The following is a 17310-nucleotide window of genomic DNA, read 5'->3' as shown; positions in this document are numbered from 1 at the left end:
CCATTCATTTAGGGATTTCAAAGGTTATCAGGGCCACAGCTGTTCCAAATTCTTCATTCACCTCACATAGTTTCTTTGTAATTAATCCTAAAACCCAAATATATTTAAGAAAGGCAAAAGAAAAGCAGCAAATATTCTGGTCTTCATCAGGCGCTTTGTGTCGGCGGGTAAGGCAGATCACGGACATGAGAGATGATTGTAGTGTGTGGCACTGTCAGTTTACAGTAGGAAGGTTCTGGGTCTAAAGCCCAGGCCTGCTAAGAACACGGTTGGATTGTCCTGTCCACCTGGCACTTTGGCATCCTCCCACAGTCCTGGCACTCATGCTTTAGGTGAGTGTGAGCGTGAATGGCTGTCTCTGTTTTAGGCCTGTGAAAGACCGGTGACTGTTGTCCTCCCACTGTCAGCTGGGAGGACACTGATGGAAAACATACAGATTGGTGATGTGTCGTCCCTGAACGATTCGTTCATTTTGAACTAATATTTTGTATGACTCGGGAGTAAGAAGTCATCTCAGTGGGTGATTTGTTCTTTCTTCCCTGGTCTGCGTATGCGCGCCACATAACTATGGGTCTTCTGGTCTTTCGTTCATTATTCACATGATTACAACAGCAACATGACCAGTGCTGTTATTACAGGTGAGGAGAGCTATCTGATGTTAGTTAAGTTAAGGTTAGCTATGTAGCTATGGGATGGAGGTTTAATTTGCCTTTCTGTTGGAACAAATTCATACACTTCGGGTCTTCAGTGACCAGGTAGGCTAAAGTGAACAGCCATCACAGAATGAGAAGTTTTTTAATGATAGGCGGAGCGCTCTCCTACCAGCAAAGGAAGTAATCAGTAAATTCAGCTTCAGTAGGTTTGGGCCCAAAAGAGTGCTCAGTAGTTTAACAAAAGCAAACTTGTGTATTATATGCCAAGTGAAGCAAACCATGTTGCTCTTCAGTGCTTTTTCAGTCATTACTCAAATGAAAGCTACAGCACCACACTGGTTCCAACAAACGAAATGAGCAAATGGGCTGAAAAAAGATTTGTTAATTTTACTGAAAGAGATCAAAAGACCTGGGGTCTTAAAAAGATCCGAACTTCCCATCACTAGGACAGATAATGGAATATTAAAATTGATTTAATCTAAATGTAAATAACCAACACCAAGAATTACATAAGTAGCCACTTGGACAGACAGGCATTGCTTTAGAAGAGCCAAATGCAAATGTAATAACTTTCCTCTTCAGTTCTTTCTCCAGAGCATCATCTATTGCACACATCTTTCAAAAAGTGGGACAGTGGATCATCTGTTTAAATCTTGTTGCAGCTCCTGGGCAAATGTTTTCTCCTGCTGGTGACCTTCAAGGTGAATGCAAAACATTTTGAACTGGGTCAGATGAATCCTCCAGCCCCAGTGGTGTAAACTATGAGCTAATGAGTTTGCAAATGTGAAGTTGGCTGTATCCTGTAGGTTGAGACCCAAAAGGTTTACAGGGAAGAACAACTTTGCAATGTTTCCATAGACACTGATACAGGGGAATAAGAAAAACAGACAATCATTTTAGTTTCCATCCATTTTATTGAATTTATAGACTTTCAAACAAACTTGTACAAATTGCAAAACAGCTTTTGGTAACACCTCATTGTTGTCTTATTATCATTATTAGGAAATAAGTTAAGTGAATAAAAAGTAAACAATGTGAAGAGAGAACTTAGAAATACAACAGAAAGAATACCACAAAGAGCAAAAAGAAAAAGAAAGAAAACAAAGAAAGAGGCAACTGTTTTCCACAAAGAGTCGACTGCATCTTATTTTCGGTAGACTGAAATGTTACTGCCGACCAGGTTAATGACCGATCAGCCGAATAGGCAACTGAAGTACCTCCTACACGTTGCACTGGCATTATAACGCAAAGCGGCTTAGCACTGTAATACTGCATTTGTACACCAGATGGCATCACTATCATACACTAAAACCGCATGGTTCTGCCACATCCCCAACTCCACCAGGTTTTGTTTTCTGTCTGACCATTTGGGGTGATGGAAAAGGAGGGTTGCTGGCATTTTTTTTCCAACTCTAAATCATCAGGATTATACATAGAGATACTGTCTTGAGATAAAATAAGAAATATACCCAGGAAAGAATATCAGCTTCGAATGAGAAGCGCCATATTTTTGTGTGGGTGTGGGGTTGAGGCACAGGGAAACATAACAGTGAAGGAACTGATCTCCACAGGGTGTTATGTTTAGTTACAGCTTGTCCACTGCCAGCAGCATCTCATTTAGCCTCTATATTTTATTCAAGCCATTCTTGTCACATTCTTAAGCTATTTCTAGGAGGTGCACTTCATCAATGGTTAAATATACAAAATGTGCCTGTGCACTGCAACTGCAAAGTGCACTGCACGAGCTATGATGAATCTGAAAAATTAAGCTGGAATACTGGAAATACTATTGTGTTTACAGACCGAGCATTGCAAGGACATATCAGTCTCATTGTATTTATTGGAAGGATTCTTTCCACTTTTTGAGAGGTCAAGGCAAAAGCTAATTTTCAATCTCCATTTTGGGTTTGTACAACTGAAAAAGAATCCCTCTAATTCAGTCACTGTGCCCCTCTAAACAGAAAAGGCATGTCCTCACATGACATAGAACCTCAGAAAACTTCAAATGGAACTGGAAGTAAAACCACCATTAAGATTATTTGTTAATAATATCAAAAATACCAACAAACAGGCAAAAAAATAAAACAGATTGGTCACAGCAAATTTATGTACACGTACACATTAAGAAAAGAGCTGTCAGTAGAGATGGGGAAGGGATGGGTGGGGGGGGGGGGAGAAAGATTTGGGCAATTAGATAAGCCCTGTATCTTCGCTATATAGGGGAGTTACAGGGGTTGCCATGATGGCAGACCAAGGACAGACAGGGAAAGCAGGTGGGGGAGACAAAGGCTGCATGTTCACCTCTTCTTGGGGGCTTGGGTGGTGCGGGGTGGGGTGACGGGCCGACCAGAATTTACACCACCATACTGGTACTTGGCCTTCTTCTCTGAGGGCTTTAGGATCTTCAGGACACAGACAAAGGGACTGTATGTGTGAGTGTGTCTAATATCAGAATTCAGTTATCATAAATGCGTTGTGTTTTCACACTACCTGAAAGGAGCACATGAGGGATTCATCGACGCTCATCATGCCACCTGCATTGTCAAACTCTCCGCAGTAATTTGGAGCAGAGAAAAGTGTGACCAGTTGGCGTTTGGCAAAGAACTCGTATCCATCCTCCACAACCTGTTAGAAGACAAATGGCATTATTCCAACGCCTACAGCAATCAATACTAAGAAACAGATCTTTAGCTATTTTCAAAGTCCAACTGTGCCTTCCAGGTTTAGTATACAAAACCGCCTACACTTGAGTCAATATGAAAGGCCCAATATAAAGCCAAAATATATGCAGCAAGTACTGTAGAGCTAGTTGTTCAGTCATTTAATCAATTAATAGAAGACTTACTGTATAAAAACAGGTACATGTACCTAATGACTACTTTTACAGATGCCCAGTAACTAAACACCAACTTGTCCTTCCCTGCTATATTATCCATTTAAAATAATAAGCCAAAAAAATAGATAATGACAATGTGTTGAATAAAGTTCAAATGATTGACACACAGGGAAAAAAATGATGAAATGGCAGCAGGGAATTGTGGACCTGACTTCCTATGTTCCATCTTTGTATCAGCCACAGTAATTATACACACACCATGCAAGAGCAAATTGCTCACTATACACTTGCTGTGTTTACACTCTGTATTCAGGCTCTTCCCTTTTATTCCTTTCATAATTACCTGATGAGCTCTGCATATGAGATCCAGGTCATGGCGGTTGAGGAACTTGCTGACCACGTCCGCCCCGAATGTGAAAGAGACCCCACGGTCGTTCTCTCCCCAGCCTTGGACATCCTTATCCGGGTCTGACCACAACAAGTCACACAGCAAGCCTGAGAGACACACAGAGGAGCGAGCCAAGAAGGAAGCAAAGAAGTTCAGTTTCGAGGATGAGGATGCACCAGAGTATGTATGTATGTATGTATGTATGTACAGACAGACAGACACACACACACTACCTGTATCAGGCACATCTGTTGGTCTCATGATCCTGCGAATTTGCTCCATTGACTGCAAATCAGGCGAGAGTCCTAAAACAGGAGTTAAAGTATGACTGGAGTATAGTTAGTCCAAACATATTTTTTGAGCACCATCAAAAGGCCAATGTTTGGATTAGAGAGAAAGATGGGAAACAAGTGCCAAAAGTAGCTCTCTAACCTCCATGGCAGCAGAAGATCTTCTCATCAATAATAGCAGCAATGGGGAGGCAGTTGAAACAGTCAGTGAAAGTCTTCCACAACTTAATATTGAACCTGCGCTTACCTGTTGGGGCACACAAAGATGTGTTAATGTAATGTAATGTAATATATACACACACTTCAGGGATGTTTGTGTGCAAGGATGAAATTACTTCTACCCACACTCGTCGTAAAATCCATAGATGCGGTTGATAGAAGCACACTCGTGGTTACCCCTAAGCAGGAAAAAGTTCTCTGGGTATTTGATCTTGTAGGCCAGCAGGAGGCAGATGGTTTCCAGGGACTGCTTCCCTCTGTCCACATAGTCACCCAGGAAGAGGTAGTTTGCCTCTGGAGGGAAGCCACCATACTCAAACAGCCTCAGCAGATCTGTGTACTGCCCATGTATGTCACCTGAGAAGACATGGGAGGTCAGCGGTGGCCAAGAAAGAAAGGAAGACATCTGACAGACAGATTAATTCATAAAAAATAAATGCATTGCACAAAACTGGGTTTGGCAGCCATCCAATTTATGAGTATAAAGTACATAAATAAGAAAAAATAGCACCAGTAACTACTAAGAATAACAAAAAACATTATTATTTATCTTATTGCAGATGTAGCCAGACAGATAAAGGAATTAAAGACAGTTCAATCAAAAGGTATATTATAATAAATTTGGTGATGGAAAATGAAGGGGAGATTATGAAAAGTCACTTGACTATTGGATTTAACATGTAAATGTCACTGCAGCACATATTCAAGAATGTGTACAAACTGTCTTCTCTCTCTGAAGAAAAGGCACCCAGACATGTCAGTTAGTAAAGATAAAATATAGTGAATATACTTTACTTGGCTTGCATCAGCAAGCCGACGGATGCACACACAGAATGAGTCATTACAGCTGCGACCAGATCAATACCATGAGAAATGAGTGAGCAAAGGAGAGAATGTTCACAAACCAGGCTGATAACAAAAATAAAAGGATGCACATCCACACATCTGTGGAAACTAACTTTAATTCGAACATGTCTCACAGGATTTATGGTCACCCTCTCCTCTCATTGACATTGGTCAGGCTGTGATGAGCTAGAGGCCTTCTCACCAAAGCACAGATTCTCTGCAGGGGACCCTCACTTCATCAACTAGCCAAGACCTGCTTCCTTTTATATCCTCTTGCACCAACGTAAGAGCTGCTCTAATTTGGGCTAAGTGTTCCAGACCCAGATGACTGCAGAGAGCCTCACCAGAATGGCTTTGACAATAATAACAGGTTTTATTGCAACCAAAACGGAAAGCTAATTCATGTGCCACACTCTTTTTATGGCAATGCTTCATTACAAGATGGCACCAAATTGGTCTTGTTAAGCTGTGCAGCTGTCTGGCCTTGAGATTAAAATAACCAACAAAAATTGCCACTTTATGCTGGAGTCATCAGTGGCTGGCAGGCCTCATTTCAATTTGATGGTGCCTGTCAGTGATCTAGGCACCAAAACGCAAACCACCACTGGCACCAAATAGGCCTATATAAAAATATATATATTTGCCTGTGTTTAGCGAAGGCATGTAAAAGCATAGCGTTCTGTGCAAACGACCGATTAAACGGATAGTTCTGAATGTTTGAAGTCAATCCTCATCTTATCCTATTCTTTACTTAGCCAGTTGGTTTGTGTTTTACCATGAATGTTTTTTTCCTTTCAGCCTTGGACATGCAGCCCTGGCTTTCCATCTAGAGTCTTGATGTAAACTCAAAAATACAACATCAATAGTTCAATGAAACAGCTGTGAAGTATTCATGCAGTGTTCCAGCAACACAATCCTGGTCACTTATTTTGAGTTTTACTTTCTGCTTGACTGAAAAGACGATCCCATGCATCTCAAGTATCTTACTGTTTTTTTTTTTCCCAGTTTTTTAGCAAATGGTTATCAAACATGTCTGTTCCAGCTGAATAACACAATGCAACACAATATCCAACAAACACCTTTATTATTTTGTCTTTGGGCATAGATAACAATTTAGGCCCGGATTGTGATAATCTAACTGAAGATGATTTCCACATAGAAACAAGACCACACTTTGATCAGACATTTTTTAGTCTTGGCAGTGCGAAAATTGAGGGAATACAGAGGACTGAGTAAATACTGAAGACATCATGTGGTGAACAAAAATTCTTCCTTCTATCTGCACTAAAACAGAAATGGAAATAAAGCCATAAAAAAAAAAAAAAAAATTGTGTTTTTCTCAATTATCCTTTAGTTTGATCAGAAAAGGAGAGTAAGGAAATGAAGGAACAAAGCCACCTTTGTGTGATTTTGCATATGCAAACATGGCAACATACACTTTAATTTCAGTTGGAGCGGCCCCAGTTAGAGGTAAGTGGACTTTAGAATCCAAGTTGAAGTTAAATCTTGAGATTGAGATGGATAAGCTGGATCATAAAATAATCTTTTAATCATGGCATACCAAACAATTTTGCTTTTGTTTTTTTTCTCCATAGAATGATTTTAAAGCATTTATAAAATGAGACCCAAGCATAATTTTAGACCAACTCTCATCAGCTTTACAAGATTTTTGGTCTGAGTTTTGACATCAACTAGTGCCGTTGGATTTATTGCTGCTCACACAAATTTTCACCAAGACTATTGGTCGCGCCCCCCCCCTTCCCGCCCCCTCTCACACAAGGAATTGTAGGGTGACAATGAATTATTTACTCAACACTGCCTCTGCAGTGTCAAAACAGTCCAAGAGTAGCAACACAGAGATTAGGGGTCCAGGAAGCAGAGAAAAAGGCGGAAAGCTTTTTTTTTTTTTTTTTTTTTTTTTTTTTTTGGGGGGGGGGGGGGGGGGGGGGGGGATTGCTGAATTTGAGGTCCATGCAAGATTTGTCTCAGAGGACAACACAGATTGTTAAACAGCTCTACAATAATAAAAGTGCACGATGGCATGTCTAATGTGGTATTGGTGAGATTTACAAATTAGGTTAAGAGACAATCATTGAATTTATTTCACTTAACAAATACGTCATCGATAAATCGGTCACACCAATAACTGTGATGCATAATGTCAGCGAAAACCTGAAGGCTGCTGCCCCTCTCCTGAAAGGAGGCCTTGATATCACTTATTCCGAAGGAGGAAAGGGATGATATCACTTTCCTGAGCTTTCGAGACTAAAAATGATATGCTGCTATCTTAAAAAATAATGATCAACACTGTAATGTTCCTCTTAATAACTGAGGGCCAAAGTGGATTAATACAAAGCTGAAAAACCCAAAATAAAAATAGATTCCTGTGCAGGGTAATAATAATAGCTTGACTCTGCTCAGTTTAGATGCCAAATATTTTCAACGAGTTTGGTAGGAATTTCTCTTGTGAAGATTTTATATGTTCTATTTAGGCACTTTACTCTTCTCCAACTGCAAGAATAAAAAGTTAATGCTAGCCTTTCTAACTTTCACAACTCTGCAACATGGATGGAGTTCGGGCTGGAGCACAGCTGGAGCAGGGCTGTCCCACTTGTCCTAATCTCTCCAATTTATTCATGAAAACAGGTAGTGCCAGAGCATAGAAAAAGTTTGTATGCAGATGATTATTTGTTTGTACTCCCCTTTATTTCCGAATTATTTCATCTGGCATACATACATACTTACTCCCCATACATTGTCTGGGAGTAAGTTGACCCAAAGAGCACAACATTATTTGGGGGGGGGGGGGTCTTTGCCAACAGAAATCACATCCTATATCCTATATCACTCCCAGTAGAAATTCCTCTCAAAAGATTTGGAGAATGGAGTCAGGCATATGTAATAAATACTTTGGGATAAAAAATAAAATGGCAAGAATACAACGTTGACTTTAACACATTGACAGATTGCAGAGAGAGATCACAGATCTACTTTGGCATTGCTTGCATATGGAAGCTTGATAGTTTTGACAATTTGCGTCAGACATATGAGGGAGCAGGACCTATATAGGCATTTACAGAGTCATTATTTTTGTAAAAAAGGTGAAAGGTTTAAATCCAAGTAAAGCTTTTTTACATATAAGTTTACTTACACTTAGATCTCATGATAAAATATTGTCTCATAAGCAAGTTATTCCATGACATCACTGAATAGACATGAGCTGGACGTTGAAATAAAAAAAAAAAAAAAAAGACATGAGGCTTGTGCTTAGGAAACGCAGTCATTCTCCTTCAACTCCCAGACCTGAGGAGACTTCTGTTGGAAAAACTTGATTTGTTTTCTTATAACTCCCAAACAGAAGGGATGGAACAACAGTTATGTGAAAAGCCTGGGTTTTAATATCAATACCACATTCACATTGCTCATGCTTGGACATATTCCTGATACAGTAAGTAAAGATGATACATGGATTGTGCTTGCTGTGAATTGGCCCCTACACTGGCTTAGCCCATACAGCTCCAACAAAAACTGGGAGATAATCAATGGGTTTAGAGTTTAGTCTAACAGGTCTTTTCCAAAATTAAAATCATTTCAGAAGGAAATTCCCCTTTAGATATTACCTTGCACAGTGTTTTCATGTTGATCTGCAGTGATAGGACACCAACACAACGAGAGAACTTTTTAAACTATCCTTTTTGATTTAAAAACATTAAAGTGTATTCAACATTTTCATCTCTTTCTCTTTAGTCTGCAGTCTGCTCTTCCGTTACTACTTGTAGTCAGAACAATAATTAAAGGCATTTGATTCAACACAGAAATAACATGCTGTCAGTTCAAATGATAAATGTTACCACGAAATGAAAAACGAAAAACTACACATGAACAGTAAAAACAGAGCAACCACAGTTGTGGTTTTTGAGCTAATTGAACAGGCTAACAAATCAATTATATTTTGTTCCCGATCAGTAAAGTCCCATTGTGGTTAGTGAGCAACAACTTGGTAAGTTTGCAGAGAAATGTAATTACAAGGTGCTGTTAAACATTATCATCCGTCCAGATTTTTTTAGTAGCCAAATTACAATCTAACACAACCACACAATGACAGTTTGATTATTATCATTTGTGCCAATGAACAAGAAAACATCACTGTATTTGAAAATCCAAATGAATGCTATTCTGTTTCAATCTATGATAAAACTAGTAACAGTAATAAAAATGTTGGCAAAATTTTGTCTGTGGCATTAAGGTCAACATGAGAGAGACAGAGAGACAGAGAGAGAGAGAGAGAGAGAGAAAGTGCAGAACCTGATCCATGTGACCTTGGTAAATAATTAAAAGCATTCACTGCTGGGCCTATATAGTAAATGCTATGAAAGTCTGCCATCACTGTTGTGGGTTAAGGGAAAGTAATCAGCCTGGGGTTAGAACCATCCGAACAAAGAAAGTAAGAGACACAAAGAAACCAAACACATGACAAATAACACCACCTGATGTTCATACATATTTTAGAGTAATGTACCAGGGTTAGGTCTACATGCATGAAGGCACTCCAGACCTTTAAAAAAGTGCTTATCACTGTGGTGCTGGAAACAAGGAAAAAGCAATCTGACTGGGAATGAAAATCTAATTGAATTACAGCTTCCTTAAAATACAAATTCTGCTCTCAGAGGTTGATGTAATGTGAAAGCCACATAACAGCAGTCAAACACAGTAAATGTGTTTGGGAGGGAAAGTGGCCTGAAAACAGCCACAAATGTACTCTGTCAATTCGCCTGGATATGAACAGTACATAGTTTATAGCTTGTGTGCTGTATTTTCAAGGCCTAGCACATATATTGGACTGTTCAGAAGTGTTTGCAGCTGCAGCACTACACTGGGGAAAGAAATAAAGCATGTGGGAGTGTGCTGAGATGTGCAGCAGCCAGCTAGAGTGTGATAGTGGTAGCTGTTTCCACTGCTGAGAAGGAACTAACTTGCAAATGGGAATATCTTTGCTCTACTTGGGATTTTCTATGTAATGTGTGTAAAACTGATAGACAATCACTGTATACGTTTTTCTATTCCCCTCTCCATGTATTCTTCTGTGGCATACACAGGGCAGTGAAGAGAATAACTGGCTGAATATATGACCCAGGATGAGGCACTGTTATCCTGTCTGGTTACATAAGTAAACTCTGCGTCAGAGAAATAGATTGCTGCTCTGGGCTGAGCAAACCAGGCTGTGCTCTGCAGAATGGGAGTTTGCCACTGGCCACTTTCTGTTTGAGCTGCTCTTCAAAAATTAAGATTATGTTGCTGTTTGATGTTTGTCAAGGTTTACAAGCAAATGGTCAAGCTTTTTACAGCATATTCAAAATTGATTACTGGACCAGATTTGAAGCAAATGCAGAAGACCTATTCTTGTAAAAAGTTTAGCTTTTTAAAAGCTCTAAAAGCTAAAAAGCTTGTGTGTTAGACTTTTAAGCACAGACATTTCTAATTTACTTCCTCTATAGCCTGCCATGACCTTTCATATGATTAGTAATGCACTTGAAGTGTTATTGTACTTTTTTTTTTTTTTTTAAACAATCTTGGTTTTTGGTAGACAGCTCATGCTTGTGTAAATTCCATAATTATTTTTTAATGGTCTTAAAACATAAAATGGACATCAAATTTATGTCCCAGTGTTTGAAAATATCTCAATTTAGAAATTTCACAGTAGAGGATATTACCCAACGCAGAGAGTAACAAGCTGAAGAAAAGGACGGACTTGACGGTGAGAAAATGACCTTAAAATAAGGGTAGAAATATACAACACTGACCACAGATCTTCAGGGGCGCCTCCAGCTCCAGCAGAATGGGCTGACTTAGGAAGATCTCCCTGGATTTGATGCAGAGGCCCCGGACCTCTGCCTCGGTCATCTGAACAATCTTCCCCGGGCGACATCCCCGCACTGGAGAGGAGAAGCAAGGAACTGTCAGTGCAATCAATTTTTATTTATTTTATCAATATAAGTGTTTATGCAAAAAGTTCCTCAGAATGAGGTCATGAAAGAACACTTTTTCACCCAAGGGGGGAGGAGAACTATTGTGGCAGAGCAATCTTAAAATCTGATGAGCTATGGGCGTAACAGTTCTGTAGCTTATAGCTGTTAAATCTCAGCCATACTTAAAATAAATAAACAAATAAGTAAAAAAATACAAAACTCCACTGCTTAGGCTGCGAGAGCAGCTTGCATCTTCAGCAGTAGAGTGGGTTTATTGGCTGTGTAGTTGCACAGTTAGCTTAAGCCTACTTCCTGGGGTCCTGCCACAGCTTTGGGTGCAGATTTGTCTTTTAGCAATGAAAGCAAGGGAGAGAATTGCAAACACTGACTACAGTCAGCAGTTGAAATAGTCAGAGATATGAGAATATATATAAAAACTGCTTCCTCATCATATTACCTGGAGCCCACAATATATGCCTAAAGTTAAAGCTTCATTTAGTTGAAGATTTATTATTTAAAAAAAAAAAAAAAAGCTGTGGGTCTAAAATCTTTGATTTGGGTGTTTTATTTCACTTTTGAAAAGCCGGGATAGTGCAAAGGCTCATAAACTGGCATTTAAAAAAAAAAAAAAAAAAAGGCACATGGCATAATGACACAAATACATATTACTGTTAAAGGCAAAAACAACCAAAAATGCAAATTCAGTAACAAGCTGAAGAACGGCCTGATCAAATGCTCGTCACTTCTTCCTTCAGAAATAGTAAATGGACTGGATTTGCAGATGCATTTACACTGCATTACGATGAACCATCGATGATGGAAACAGAAGCGATAAATCCATGACTGAGAATTTATGTAACACAAGCATTTTGATATTGCTTAAAAGTTTGACGCCCACTAAAAGTTAGACGAGCCAGGTTAAACAAATACATTCTAGTCAGGACATTTATTTAATCCCTTTTCCAACATGTCTTTTTGTTTCCTTAAAAGGATGACAAATGGCCAAAAGGGGAGCAGTTTAAATGGATTAAAGGGATAGTGGTGAGGAATTCCCGAGGCTTCGTGAATGCATTTGTGTGTATAGACATAAATGGCCATGTGTGCACACACACACACACCACTCTCTTCCACGGTCTTATTAGTCATGTAATCCAACCAACTCTGAGAAGAGAGTGCATATGGCTCTTCACAGACTGTGGATCAGTGAGCCAAAAATTATTCTCAGGCTCCTCCAGCCTTCAGGAACTGTTACTTAACACTAGGGATGTGCTTTTCCAGCAAAAAATTCTGTTCGATTGTCACTCGGAACTATTCGACTTTTAATCGCCGATTGCCTTTAATTGAGGAGAATTAAGCCTATTAAGCCTCTCTATGCAAAAAACAACACTGTACACAGATGCAGGTTATTTCTCCTCCACAGAACAATTCATATTAACAGTTACTGGCCTTGACTTGCATCAAAAGGCTTTAATAAATGTATGTGCTGACTACACATGTAAGGCACAATTATGGAAAATAAAAACCTTATTTCTCATATTACAGTAATAACATATTTCTGGGTGCCACTGAGAACAAGGGAAATAACAAAGTCCCTTTGTAAAAGGCAAAATGATGGTCACAAACGATTAGATTTTTTAAAAGTTGTTGATTAATTGAAAATCATTGCCCATCCCTAGTTTACACCATAAATTTTCTTTATCACTCATCTACTGTAGCTGCCCTGCTTCATACCCATGTGCTGCACATGGTGTAAAGCATGAAATTGCAGAAGTAGGGCTCTTCAGTTGACAGACAGGCCTCCTCAGAGTGCAGTGAGTTAAGCAGGGATGCTTAGCATGCTTGGCTTTAACACTGAACCTTTCACTGTTTGCACTTCTGCAGGCTGGCACTTTTAAAAGAGATTATGTTCTTAAGAACATTAAGGGGCAAAGGCTAATATGAAGCAATGACAAGGATTTTCCACCATCATAAACCAGATCACTGTTTGTGAATGCGTTGTCTGCACGTGATTGTACACGTTTGGATAAAGCGACAGTGTTTAATAAGTTTTAATTCCAATGAATAAGTGCGGTCACTGACATTTGGCTTACATACACTAAGCTACTATATGAGTGTTTGGATGCAGAATAAAAACTTTTGGTCTTCAGATTTCCTCGTTTTGTATTCGGAGAATTCTCTTGTAAGACTGAACAATGTGCAAACCCCTCCCAAAAAGCAGATATTGTAGTTGCATAATGAGTCTTGATTTCAGTTGAGATTTATTTTATTTAATGTGAAAGTGAAAAAACAACAACAAAAGAAAAACAACTAAAGAGGATATTTGTTTGGTCTTCCAAATAAGCATGCTTAGGCCAAGCACGATACTTAAGTTATAGTACCAAGTTGCATCTTTACATGACTTGTTTTGTCCAATCAATGTGCAATTACTTGGTAAATTTACGTCGGAAAAAACTGTTCAAATAAAGAATTAATTGTTAAAATAGCTGATATTTTTTTCAGTTGTGATATTACTCAGTTAATCATCAAAATCATTGAAGTTCTGCTGTATTTTCTCCATCCGATTCACTGAATCCTTTCGAGTAGTCATATGTTTTTAGACCAGGCATAATGACATAACTTTATTTTCTTGAGATTCAGAATTATATCCATAAAGATCACAGCATGACATAAAAAAAAAAAATAAATAAAATAATAAATCTGTTCTGGTGGTTGAATTTCATCAGGAATGATTTCTTATAGGGAGACAATCACTACAGATTTATTACTCCTTTATGATCTGTTCAACAGATAAAATTTGCTTTTACAAAACCAACACCCCATACTTGATTTGAACTTTTTATTAAGCTCACACCACTAACTACAAAGCCTCACCATTGTGTAAGAAGCCAGTGTGATGATAGCATTTAAATCAGTCAGTCATAAACAGTTGCTTGTATGCTAAAAATGCAACAAGAAGAGACGCCATCATCAATTTGCACCAACAAGATCACACCAAAGCTGACCACTTGTGAAAGATGCCAATGGCAAGGCCAACTTTTATCAAAAATACAAGCAACACAGGCAACAAGTCTCTGCAGACTGAGCCGAGTGCCGAGGGAATCCTTATGCATGGAGGACCAACAAGATTTCTTGATGACAAAAATGGCCAACCACCAGTCACAGGCAGTAGCTGTCAAATAGCAATTACTGCCAACCTTCAGATGACTGATGATCACAACTGTGTGATGCTAAAGGTGATTTTGTTTCATAGTCAAAAGTGGAATCAGACAAGAAGTGAATTCCAGACTGTGAAGAAATGTTAACCTTTACTTTTGATCTTTCTTAACCATGGTAGCGTTAACTCACTTCAAATTAAACAGCAATACAAAATAAGGCAGCATTTTCCAGCAATAATTAATATCGAATCTTAACATTTCAGAGTTGGCACAGTGTTTCATCTCCAACAGAGCCACACATATTACTGGAAAGTATGCCAAGGACAGCTGAATTTGCCTTAGTGGTCTGGTCCGACTCAAAGGAGATCTCACGATGGAATAGACAACTCCCCTGCCTTCTCTCTGGCGCGTGGACAGCCAACTCAGAAGGATTTTTTTGCACATCCCTGTCTTTGCCAAATTCAAAAATCTGGCCCTCACACTCCAATAATAAAAAAAAATTCCTTTGACTTCCCAAGTACAAAAATCAATAATGTGACTGTGAACACAGCAGCAGATGATGATCGGTTTACCCCGTAGATATGAACATTTTTGTGAGCAGGCTCAGAGAAGCACACAGTGGATCTAGTCTAATTTTGAAACGTCCTACATTTGTGCCTTGTGATACACCTGTGCAAACACACTCATGGTGGATGTGTGTATCATCGGGCCTGTGTGCATGAGTGCACTGAAGCACACCCCACTAAAACACACCTACAATCCCAGTGAGCAACAAGACCAAAAAAAAAAATCATCATCAAAAAAATAAAATTATACACAATCTAACAGGTCTAATGCGCCCATGACACAGTGGTAAAGGGATTCAGTGTCTGATGGCTTAATATTAGTTTTCCTTTTAAATGTGGGCCCAGTTGCCTTTTGCTATGTTGTCACAATAACCAGGTCACCATTTGATTTTTTAACGACAACTCGGATATGGAGGCAAAAAAAAAAAAAAAAAAAGGAGAAGAAGAATGAACCGTGTCAAGGACAAGCGAGCTGCCGAAAAACGGTGTGGATACCACGGAGGAGAAAAAAAATAATAAAAAAATAAAAATACATTCATACACAAGTTAACCTTCGTGGTCGATGCAAACGTTGACGCCATGACGGATTTCTCTTCGGTTTTGTTTTAATATCAACACAAACAGGACAAACGTCCCAGCCCCTCCTCGACACACACCGACCACACAAAATGTGGCAAATAAAAGCAGACGGAATACCGGAAAAAAATAATAATGACCCAAAAATAAATAAGACACCACAAGGCAGAAAGTTTAATTACCGTCTAAAGTAAAAAGCAGGATAAGAATTAGCTCCCCTGGGACAGCTAATGGGGAGAAAAGTGAGAAATGTAGGCGTTTACCGCGGACTGTTTATAAACACGGCCGGCTAACGGTAACTGCGAGCGGAGCTAGCCGGAGATCACTACGGGAACGGCGGCGAGACGGTAGCCCGCCGAGCTAACGCCTTCTCCGGCGTCTACCGTGGAAACCGCGGCAGCCGCGGACCAAACGCGACGCCGGGCTTAGCGAAGCCCCCCCCCCCCCCCCCCCGCCGGCTAACTCCCCGCACCGCCACGACAACTGATGTGAGAGTTGTTCACCTTCCAGGAGCCGAGAGATGAGGCTGTCCACGTTCAATTCACCCTCCGCCATCTTCAAACTGATGTGGCTCAGCGTCGGGCCGGCTGGAGTCCCGCTGCCGGCCAGCAGGGGGCGCTGCCGCCGAGAGGACACGGCGGAGCACGGAGGAAGCACGTTTTAAATCCGCTTTAAATCCGCTTTAAAGAGCCACTCAATTCATTTAAAGGGCGTATTTCTGCATTTTGGCTCCGCTACACATATCCTATTCATTCAAGCGGCCACACATATAAAATCAAATAAATTGTTAAAAACCTCATAGATCGATAGATTTTATTATTAATTATCTTGGCAGTCATCACACACAATGACAAGAAAACAAATAGAAACAAAGGACAAAGAAAAGTCTCCATCGCAAAATCACAACATTTAAGGTAAAATACACTATGCAATTCTAAAATCATAAAGAAATATAGTAAAATCCATATAAAATACTGAAAATGCTGAAATTATTGTACATCCATGATTGTTTGTGTTTTTTTTTTTTTTGCAAAAACACCTGTGCCACCTGTTGCATTCAAGTCGAAACAGTCCTATCATGAATCCTACCTTTAAAGATAATAACAAATAAAATAAGATTTTGACATCGTTGTAAAATTACATTTTTTGTTTATTTTCTAGGTCGCAGTTAATGGTGCTCTGTCTGAGCAACATTACACAGCAAGTTGTGTCTAATATACAACAAAGGGGTGAATTCCACTGTTAAAACATAATAATATAATTCATACTTCCATGATCGTGTTAAAAGACCTAAACATCACAGACATCTTAAGCAGTTACATTACAGTGTGTATGTGTAAGTATATGTTGTTGAGAAAACTTTAGCGCCCCCATCGATACACAGGCACTTCCGGTTATCCAAATGCCAAATTTTCCATCAATTTATTTATTTTAGTTTTAATTTGTGTGCTTTAGAAAGTGCGAAGTAAACATAGCAGAATATGGAAGTACTCAAGCAAAAATGTATTTTCCTCTTGTAAAGAGGTCATAAAACCACTTTATTGGCATTTTATCAGGGATCAGTCAGTGATAAAGCGAAGAAATGCAGGTTGATGTGTACTGCTCTCAAAGCAGAGCTTGTTTATGGCTGCTTTGTGTCATCTATATGTTGACATCCTGCTTTTCATATGCAGCTAAAGCATATGCATTAAGCTGTGATGGTGACTGCATCGTCAACACTGCACGTTTATTGTGTAATTTATCTTTTCCAAATAGTCAAAAGAAACAGTTAGAATCAGGGGCAGTAAGGTTATTTAAATATCTGATAGACTGTCT

At 39.3% G+C, this 17310-nt stretch overlaps 1 protein-coding gene across 2 annotated transcripts; it reads right to left on the bottom strand.

The window, feature by feature from the left end:
• Positions 1-1549: 1549 nt before the first annotated feature.
• On the bottom strand, positions 1550-16108 carry LOC115035700 (serine/threonine-protein phosphatase PP1-beta catalytic subunit). Of its 2 annotated transcripts, none has more exons than XM_029493657.1 (8): positions 15999-16108; positions 11034-11165; positions 4513-4743; positions 4310-4414; positions 4111-4182; positions 3833-3984; positions 3144-3278; positions 1550-3055 (listed from the first exon to the last, which is right to left on the bottom strand). In XM_029493657.1, exons 1-8 carry the CDS (start codon positions 16048-16050, stop codon positions 2951-2953), a joined length of 984 nt encoding a protein of 327 aa, XP_029349517.1. In that variant the 5' UTR covers positions 16051-16108; the 3' UTR covers positions 1550-2950. The 2 variants fall into 2 exon arrangements, with proteins under 2 accessions (XP_029349517.1, XP_029349516.1); XM_029493656.1 differs by having other exon boundaries at positions 11034-11194; positions 15989-16050.
• Between the last annotated feature and the right edge of the window lie 1202 nt (positions 16109-17310).

The sequence above is a fragment of the Echeneis naucrates genome, chromosome 22 (assembly GCF_900963305.1).
Source record: "Echeneis naucrates chromosome 22, fEcheNa1.1, whole genome shotgun sequence".
Classification (NCBI taxonomy): Eukaryota; Metazoa; Chordata; class Actinopteri; order Carangiformes; family Echeneidae; genus Echeneis; species Echeneis naucrates.
This window is presented reverse-complemented; position numbering and strand designations above follow the sequence as displayed.